Source organism: Protopterus annectens, chromosome 14.part0 (assembly GCF_019279795.1).
Source record: "Protopterus annectens isolate FY-2018-M chromosome 14.part0, PAN1.0, whole genome shotgun sequence".
Taxonomy (NCBI): Eukaryota; Metazoa; Chordata; order Ceratodontiformes; family Protopteridae; genus Protopterus; species Protopterus annectens.
Window position 1 is genome coordinate 885,270,121 of NC_056748.1, and position 10,519 is coordinate 885,280,639.

The 10,519-nt window shown below is 39.7% G+C and overlaps 1 protein-coding gene across 9 annotated transcripts in view; it reads right to left on the minus strand.

The window, feature by feature from the left end:
* The window catches only part of CEP55 (centrosomal protein 55), a 352,577-nt gene that overhangs the window by 191,809 nt on the left and 150,249 nt on the right, over positions 1-10,519 (minus strand). For all 9 annotated transcript variants that reach the window (XM_044056672.1, XM_044056671.1, XM_044056669.1 and 6 more), the window contains exon 6: positions 3,758-4,068. In XM_044056672.1, coding sequence (XP_043912607.1) covers positions 3,758-4,068 — 311 coding nt within the window. The remainder of the gene's footprint in view (positions 1-3,757; positions 4,069-10,519) is intronic.

Here is a 10,519-nt window from a genome sequence, read left to right on the forward strand (position 1 = left end):
AACATATCAAAACATATATAGTTTCAGTACAAAATCTTTTTAACTCATTAAATCTTTTGCAAAGTATGATAATTCTTCAACCATTTCACAAAAATCCAAATCTGAAAATTGGTAATCAGCTGATAGACCTTAAGAAATTCCCACTTATAATTAATTTAACCCTACTTGATTTATATCCTTTTTTAGGTATCCCGATTCACAATATTTTAGAAGAGTTGAATCTCCCCAAATCGTATCTAATTATAATAAGACAATTAAAAGACCTATCAATAAGTTACCTTAGTAAAGGGAATGACATAATTAAAGAAGAAGATTTAAACATGTGTCTGAACTTATGGCAAACCCTTACACAGGAATGTAAATATATAACTGCAGCATATGGTTTGATTAAAGAAATAAAATATAATAATCAAATATTAATTTCCAAATACTGGAGAGAGAAATTGTTGACAATTGAAGTAAAATACTAAAAGCAATTCACTTAACCATAAAATCTGTGTCCCTTCAGAAGCTATTATTTACCCAATTAATGATATTTAATAACGCGTATTATACGCGTCTCACTCTACACAAATTTAACTCAAAGAACTCACCAAAATGCCCATATTGTATAGATCAAACAGCCGACCTCCTACATATGTTTTGGAGTTGTAAATGTATTTTCAAACTCTGGAATTCCTTGAAACTTCAACTACAAAAAATGGGATATCAACATTCCACACTCTCCTGGGAATTTACGATTTTACATATTCCACCACCCAACTTGGAAAGAACCCAAAGAATTATACTAGTCAATATTTTTTGTTGATGAAGTTATATATAGCTTCCAATTGGTTGAACCCTTTACAGACATCATGGAAAAATTTCAAGATAGTAGCCACCAAACATATTCTAGCACATAAATTTCTAATTAGTGATCATAAGAAAAATGTAAACAATACAAAAATATGGGAACAAATCTTTAACATTGTATTAGCTTAAAGTTCCATTCCACTATTCTCTGGGAAAAACTGAATAACTGTTGAATTTTATTGAGATAAGTCTTATATGGTTACTAGTTCTTTTTTCTTCATTATTTTTTTTTTTTAGAAGTGTATAGGTATGTATAATGATTCTATGTAACTGTTGGAAGCATTCATGTACATATTGTAAGTAGTTGGTAGTACTGCATTAGTTGTTTGGAAAAAATAAAATAAAGAATTATTATTGAAAAAAAAAAAAAGAAAAAAAGCAAATCCCAAGAAGGAAAGACATCCCTGATCAGTATCAGTAAGAAACTAAGGTCTCTCATAAAATCATCCAAGGCTACCTTCAAAAGAAAAATAAATAGCCAAGGATTCAAAAGATAACCACAAAGCCTTCTTTAGCTATGCCAAGACTCTAAGTGGCAACTCGCAGATATGCTCTGAGCTAGTGCAAAATAGCACAAAATATACTGAACCTACTGATATTAACATCCTGGCAGATAGATTCAGTGCAAACTTCACCCCCCTCTCACCCCCCCAAAAGGGCCCACAACAATACCGGAAAAGTGTAGTGTCCCGGAAATCACAGATGCATAGGTGAAAACAGCCCTTTCAAAAGCCAAAAGCACAGCGTCAATGGGGCCAGATGGTGTCCCAGGCTGCGTCTTGCATGAACTACAGAGCAAACTAACCCCCCACCTAAAAACACTGTTCATCCTCAGCCTCTCCACAGGCTACGTGCCCATAAAATGTTGCACAGCAACGGTTATTCCGCTCCACAAAGGAGGGGCCACAACTGACCCTAGTAACCATCGCCCCATAAGCCTGACTAGCCTGGTCTGCAAGGCTATGGAGCGCATCATCATGGAACTCATTAACAAAGACATTGGGAACCTCCAAACACTTGACCTGACCCAGTTCGGCCTTGTTAAGGGCAGATCATGCTTACTAAACCTGGTTGACTTCTTCGAGACAGTCACCAAGGCCATAGATGAGGGGAAGGTGGTTCACACAGGCTACCTTGACCTCGTCAAGGGTTTTGACACCATTCCCCACTCGGGAATTATAGAAAAACCCACCAGGCTGAACATAAACCCCTACGTCACGAGATGGGTTGCCAACTGGCTTACAGACAGAACTCACACAGTAAGAATAGTCTTCTCCAGGTCCGAATCTAAACTAGTCACAAGTGGTGTCCCACAAGGCTCTGTCCTGGGACCCCTACTGTTCGGCATATACTTCTCAGAAATACAAGCAAACACAGGAGGACTATGGCTAACCAAGTTCGCGGATGACTGCAAACTTGGGGCCATAACTGACTCTCCAGCTGACACAGAAATTCTCCAAAAGGGCCTTACTGAGAGAGACACCTGGTGTCAAAGTCATGGTCTCAAGCTAAATTCCAAAAAATGCATAGTCCTCCCGTTTGGGGAAAACAAAACACCCATGAATTATCACATAGCTGGCAGCCCCCTTAATACAGAAGAGGTAATAAGAGATCTGGGGACCCAGGTAGATAGTAATCTCTCCTTTGACAATTATATTGCCAAAGTAGTTAGGAAATCCTTCTATGTAGCCCATCTAATTACTAAAGGGTTCACATCTAGAAATAGAGAGGTTATAGTGCCCCTCTACTCGTCACTCATCAGACCCAGAGTACAATGCCCCATTTGGGATGTACCTCACAAGACACTTCCAACAGCTGGAAAGACCATAAAAGTACCTCACCAAGAGGATTACTGGCCTCAAACATATGTCCTATGCAGCCCGACTGGAAAAACACCAGCTGTACTCAGTGGCATATCGCTTACTCAGAGGTGATCTCTGCCCGACTTACAAAGCCATGTCCAACTCAGAATTGATGGACATGCTCCACCTAAAGAAATCCAAGTCACTGTGGGACACTCGCTCTAGTGAGCTAAACCTCGCCACAACAAGAAATAGAACATGCTACAGGGATAGATAGATAGATAGATAGATAGATAGATAGATAGATAGATAGATAGATTCCTGTCACAGACTCCCCATGCTTTGGAACAAAATTCCTAACTACATTAGGCAGAGCCCCTCACTAACACTCTTCAAGAGAAACCTTGACGAGTGGATGGGTAACAGAAAATACAACCCTGGGATCACTTCATTGGCTCTTCTTGATAGAGGCTCAGTTAATTAATCAATGGGGGGGGGGGGGGCAAAAGCAGACACACTCTGACTAGGCTTATATATGCCCTCGGGCAGATAGCCAAGTACCTACCTATGAACCGGTTTTATTTTTTTCAGGTTGTTTTAAGTAAATTAATTCTTGGACCACTTCTGGACTCTTTTTGATGTTGATTTTCTTTGGTTTCAAGCTCAGCAAAAAAGTGTAGCTTTTCAGGTCTTACAAACCCGCCTTTACGATTGTGATGCATTAGAGCATGTAAACTGTGCAAACTGTACCACCTTACTTGATTAGTACTTTTTAGTTTGCTAAATGTTTCACTGTATAAATACATTTATTAGACTACTGGTGATATGAAACAGTTTATGTAGTTCTACTCTACTCACCTTCAAATGGAAAACTCGTGTTACTCTGCTACAAGCACCACAGGAGTGGGACAATCTATAAACCTTGCTCAAACACTATCAGCCAGACTTTGACTATTAAAAATATCTGCACTTACAAAATGTAGTTACAAACACAAAAACACCACATTAGTCTCACATAATGCAGGCTCTTTATGAGCCGATAAAGAGGTAGCAATTTGCAAACAGTATCAATGGACAGAATATTCAGCAGAGTGGTTGGTTACCTTGGAAGAGAGCTCTGAAGACTGTTTCTTTTCTTCATCAAGTCTGGTTTTGACAAACTGTAATTCAGCTTTAAGCTTCTGAACTTGTTCTTGTGCATTTTCTCTCTCAAGGTTTTGCTTAAATTCTTCCTGATCACGATGCAGTTTCATGTTCAAGTCTTCTATTTCCCTTTGCTTGCTTTCAAATTCTTTTCTTAATTCACTGATCTCGCATGTTAAACTACGGTTATTTTCCTTCTGGGCTTCAAGATCCTTTCTTGCTTTCATCAAAAGTTTGTCATAGTATTTCTGCTTCTCTTCCGGCAACTGATCTATAAAAATAAACAGATAAACGTGTAAAATACCAAGAAATTAGCATTACTCATCTCCAAAAGTTACCAGTTTTAGGAGGGATTAAGAAGGACAAAGCAAAAATTAAAGTCAAAATCAGGAAAAGTCGAGAGGCACAAAAACAGCTATTATGCATTCACTGATTGGTGGACTTGGGCTATTTTCAATGATCTTTGATTAGTCTTAACGTGTGGAGCATACAATCCTACTAAGTAAACTAAACTCCCTAGGATTCACTGATAATGCAGTTACATAGATCAAAACTATCTAGCAAAATCTTGCTAGTACAGTCAGGCAACCTACTGTGCTGGTAGTAGCAGCTTATCCATTGGAGTCCCACAAAACTCATTTCTAGGTCTAATACTTTCATTGTTATCAATAAGGTAAGTCCGTGTATTACACCAGATAACATTACTCTATATGCTAAATCACATCATCCTCCAATGAAATTATCCATCCTAACCATCAGTACAAGCAGTCCTTCAAAAGACATTCCAAATCCTCCTGGTTACTTATAAAGAACACCAAGCAAAGAACTCATTGAGAAGTACAAGTGCATTGGCCTTACACAAGATCAAAGGTTACCTTTCAAAACCCACAGCAACAGGCAAGTTTCAAAGGTTGCTGCTAAGCTTAGCCACCTATTCCATCACAAACCACCTTACCAAAGAAGCTAGACAGGACCTTGCAAAGAATGTCTTCAAGCCAAGATGAGAATATGCACTAATTAAAAGCTCCTTCTATTCAAGTGACAGCACCAACAGGATACAGACAGCAATACATGCAACTGCTCTGCCCTGCTTGATCACAACAGAACTTTAGACAGCCGATTACTTATCTCTTGATCTAGCCTTCTTTTATCCTCATTTACATTTAATATCTTAGAAAAACTACAAATTAAATCCTGTCCTTATTTCTTCATATGTTAGGACACAGACTCTAACCCTAATAAACCCACTCCACCCCCATCTTGACTCTTTCTGGAGAAAAAAAAGCTTTAACAGCGGTACTACTCCTGTACCAGAGACCTGCACTTTAGCAACAGATTCTTCCTGCTTACCAACAAGTCCCATCAACAAAGCACAGGATTCCTTGTACTCCAAATATGTCGCAAAAGCATGGGATTCTATCCCTCTCGCATTCAAACTGACAGACAAGTTAATACTTTTCAAAACCCAGCTTAAACTGTACCTAAACACCTGGCTTTTTACATTCCACTCCTGGATAACCCAATCCCAGATAGCTATTAACTGCATGGTTAGTTCTCAGAACATCCTTGAAAACTATTTATGCAGAGAATATTTAAATCACTATCCTCTCTTCCCCCTTCTTACCATTTACTTTATGTACCCCACTGTCATACAACTCTCTTTCACCTTCCATCACACCCCCATCCACTTTTTCAGTTTGTATAACTGACCTCCATGGGAACTACAATTCACTTCTTGTTCTTTAACTATCTGTTTTGATAAATACTTTATTTCATGAGAAGAGTTTGCTTTTGCACTCTCACCATGTGTCTGTAAATAATATTCATACCTCTCAGATACTATAGCTGAATGTGTTATTGCAGTGCAGGTACACAAAGGGATTAATATTAAATGTGGAACAGTTCTAAAATCTATGCTACAATTCCATGCAAGAATATTTGGTGTTAACAGTACTGTCATTCAAATGCATAATCTGTTTTGAACTTAAACTTGGCTTAAAGTAAATGTTACTGGATTCAAGTGGATCAGATCACTGTGCTTTTTTTCAAGCTCTTGGATCCAGGGCTCATAGTCTTCAAATTCTCATAATTCCCTCTTGTACCAAAAATACCTCAGATGGAGGTTGCCCATATGTATCCAATATCTGATCTAAAAGACATAGAAAAGCTTAATACTATACCAATATCGAGAAAGGAGAGAAGTCAACTCAAGACCGACTATACAAGAACCTGGATGGGTGCAATCGATCAGTTGAGAGCCAATGGATGGAAATTTGCAAGGGGGATGGAGGGAAGGAAGTTGATCCAGATGGAAGACCACACAGAGTGAGCATTATAGTAAGTACAAAACTTTCATACAAGAGGTTGTCTTTTCTGTCCAACTTAACATATGGGACAGATTCTCCAGCTACTAGTACTCCAGGGTGGTTATAGGGAAGAATATTCAAAAGGATGTGCAAGACCTAGAATGCATGTCCAACTAACAGTGAGATATAAAGCTATGAACTGAATTAAAGAAGCAACAGCACAAATCTCATCTATGAGAACTCTAGTAAAAATAAGTATGAAGGCAGACACTGCTGTAATCAAATAAGCCGTAGGTGTGTGTGGAATACGCAATCCCTTTCCTTATAGACAAGGTAATACAAATCAGAAAGCCACCTGCACAACATGACTTTAGAGATGCTTTGTTGTAGCTTGGCCTTTAAGAAGGCAATAAAAAGTCAATCTGTTTTTCTGTTTCCTTTTGTATGTTGCAGGTAAAATCTTATTCAACGGTAAACATTCAACAGGTGTAAAATATATATTCACCCTTGTTAGAAAAATTTGGGAAGACAACTGGTATGTTAATCATTTAACTGCAAAGCCACTTTGGGGGAAAAATTGGGTTAGTTCAAAGGAACGCCCAATCCTTGTAAAAATACAAGTGGGGGAGGTATTGCAAGATAAGATTTGAATGTCTGAAATTCTCCCGGCAGAAATGAGAGCTACTAGAAAGATATAAAATTTCAGATCTGCTGATGCTGCTGGTTTGAAAAGTGATCTTGTCAGAGCCTCAAGCATCAAGGTAATATCTCAGGGAGGAACTTGGATCTCAGATGGGGGTATGAGCAGAAAAGTCCCTTTTAAAATAGCCTTGGAGAATTTCAAATATACAATAGGAGTCTGGTATCTCCCAAGTGAAAACTGGATATGGTTGCTAGTTGAACCTTAACCGTGCAGAAGCAGGAACCTTCCTGGGATAAGCCCACTAGAAAATCCAAAACAAATGGAAGGGGGTGCTGAGAAAGGATCTAAGCCTTCAAAGGAAGCCCATATGGCAAATCTTTGGCATTTACTTCTGCAACTCCTTCTTCAGTTATATTATTGTAATTACAGAAACCTATGAATAACTGGGAAGGAAGGTCTGGCATTTCTGGCATCTTTGAAACTGGGGACACCATGCAGGTTAATATCAAGGCTTTCAGATCTTGAGGCTGTCCAGACAGGTGAAAAAGATAATCTGGAACAGAACCTAGAACCCATGAAGGGTGTTTCAGTGAGGCCAAAGGAAGGAAAACAAAACCTTCTGGGGCCAGAAAGGGCAATGAATCACTGTTGCCTTGTACCAGATGGCTTTCTATAGAAATTTGGTTATTAGAAGAAAGGAGATCTGGGGGCTAATTGTACGACTACAGCATACTTTGGTGACTATCCTTCTGGGAAGATCTCATGGCAAAGTAGCTACTGCACTTGGTGTTTAGGTGAGAAGAAAAGAGGTAGCAGCACAGCTGGCCCTAGCGACTGAAAATCAGTCACCACTCATGGGACAAGACAGAACCTGCTCAAAACAAAAAAAAAAAGTGTTGAGAAGACATTGCCCATTGCCATACTCTAATGCAGGGGTCTGCAACCTTCACTATCATAAGAGCCATTTTGGCCCCTCTCCCACCAAATAAAATTCATCGGGAGCCACAAAACCTATTTGACCCCTAAAATGAAGATAACACAGCGTATAAAGTTTTATATGTAGTTATTATACTAAATATAAAAGAACAAAGTTTATAAGTGCAATATTTAAAATCCGTCCCTATTTTTGTCCCTTTGTTAGGATTGCTTGATTGCTCTCAGTATGTGTGTGTGTCATATCTTTTGACCTCTTAGAACAAGAAATATGGACAGTCATAATAAATGGGACACAAAGGCCCAAAAATAGGGACACTTTTTAAATATTGCTCTTACAAACTTAGAAAGATAATAGAATATCAGATTTTGCATTAGCATGAATTTTTCTGAAGGGTATGAAGTCTGAAACGTGAATGTCTATTTTTTCTGACTTCAGACCTCAATGATTTGCCAGAAAACCACAATTTTATCAGAAACAGACCAACTATATGAGGCAAAAGTCAGGACATTCTGTCAAAATCTGCACAATTGACAGAGAGAGAGACAGAGAGAGAGTGTGTGTGTGTGTGTGTGTGTGTGTGTGTGGAAAATGCATGTTAACACAAACCATGTTATTCTAGCAATATGTAAAGTCCGTCCCTATTTTTGTTCCTTTGTTCCCCTTTGCTTGTGGCTCTGTCCAGATTTCTTGTGGTAAGACTTTTGAGAAGTATGGAAACCTTTCAGGAGATGCTGCTTCTGCCAGGGGATCACTCAATCGCTTTGTGTGTGCGGAATGCTTGGCAACAGAAATCGTGTTATACTAGCAAGTTTCTATGTTTATAAGAACAATATTTAAAGTCCATCACTCGATCACTATCGTGTGTGTGTGTGTGTTAGAGTGGCAATTATTTTTCAAAGCTAAAGGGAGCCACTACAGACTACGGGTGAAAGAGCCACATGCGGCTCCAGAGCCACAGGTTGCAGACCCCTGCTCTAATGGCTTCCTAGCATAATGCATATGAGCAGATTCCCCCTTGCTTGTTAATGTATCAGATTACCTCCATTTTGTTTGGATGGAAATCGCACCTTTGGAAAGCCAGTCCTGAAAGGCCTCCTACGCTAGGACCACCCTTATTTTGAAGACAATGATATGAAGATTGGCTTCAGTAGTGGACCATGCGTCTTGGACCATCTTCCGTTCAAAATCCCTCTGCCCTTCTCAGAAGTGAGGCATTCACTGTCACAATGGCCTTCATGGATAGTCGAGCCCATGAGACAAGAGTGGAGATCAAACACCAGAGTATGATGCCTGCAAACTGATGCAAATTGTACTGGAAAGTAAAGAGAAAGATGCAACATCACTGAACAGAAAGGGTCCATTGCAGTACCCTCATGTAATACCTTACCTGTGGATCCAGTGTAAATCAATGCAGCTACTGCCCCCAATAACAGAAAAAAAATCAGTTTTGCTGAGAGATTGGAGGAAGGGAGGACTCCTGAAACTTAAAGACTGACAGAACTCTTTAGTCTGGTAGTTTGGCTATTTGGGATGCTGTATCCAGGTGTCATCCTATGAATTCCATTGCTTACATCAGTGTCAGCTGGCTTTTCTTCAGGCTTACTGTAATGCCTAAACGGTGAGAAATGGAGCAAGAAGCCCCTGTATTGGATTAGTAGATCTTTAGTGGAAGAGGTGAGGAGCTAGTTTTTTAAATAGGGGAACACTGGGAACCTTTGCAGTCTTAAGCAAGGTGCTCCCACCACCATGTGCTTAGTGCATACCCTAGGGTATCTGTTGTGAGACCAAACGGCAGTGGTCTAAATTGGAAATGAACATCTCCCAGCCAAAAATGAAGAAACCTTCTGGATTGCCTTGCTATTTTTACATGATAGTAAGCATCCTGAAGGTCTACCAAGCATATCCAGCTGTCTTTCTTCAAAAGAGGTAGAATGGACTGCATCATGACCATCCAGAATTCAGTCTTCTTCACAAACGGATCTGAGTGAGGTCCAAACTGAGTATGACGTCACCAATTTTTTTTCAGAGACAAAAAGATAAGTAGACTCCAGATCTTTGCTAGTCTGCTGAAACATCCTAGAGGACTCTCTTTTCCAGCAGGTTTGACGCTTCTGCTGCCAATTCCCTCTGGATGGGTGAAACGTTCGGGATTTTATTTTTGTCTGTTAGGGGAAATCAAAGAGAACACCACCACATGTTAAAATAACTTCACATAATTATCTTCTGCACCCAAGAATACTGAATGATGGCTAGCCAAGTATGATAGTGTAGAGATAAACGTCTGACTGCCTCCAGTGTGTGGCAGTCAGGCAACTGCTCAGGAGTGCTGGAAGCATTTCTCAGTAAAGAGACCTTAAAACCCTAGACTCTGTGGTCAACTTCTACACCTTGGGTGATATCCATTAATGTTAAAGTTATTCTCCCCTCTGCCTCTGGGGACTCAGTAGCCAGAGGTGTACTGGGTAAAATTCTGGGACTTATGAAAACAAAGTTTCTTCCCTTCCTTCTTATTCCAGGATTAAGTCCTTTGGGAGCTGGAAAAATGTATGCCCACAGCTGACAGAATCTTGCCCCACTGCTTGCTTCTGGAAAGTGTCACCTTGAGTCCAAATGGTGTTGAACCATCAAAAGGTGCATTATTGAAGGACACTTTAAAGCTCTACACAACATTGCAGAGGTGCATGCTGACAAACAGAAATGCCAGTGCCTGCTGCTCTTGCAGTGACATATGCCATGTTGGAAAGTCGGCACATGGGCTCGTTAGACGTGAATTGTAGGGCAGACAGCAGTAGCTAGATTTTTCTGAATGTGTGCTTGCAAACTGCCAGTGAAGGAT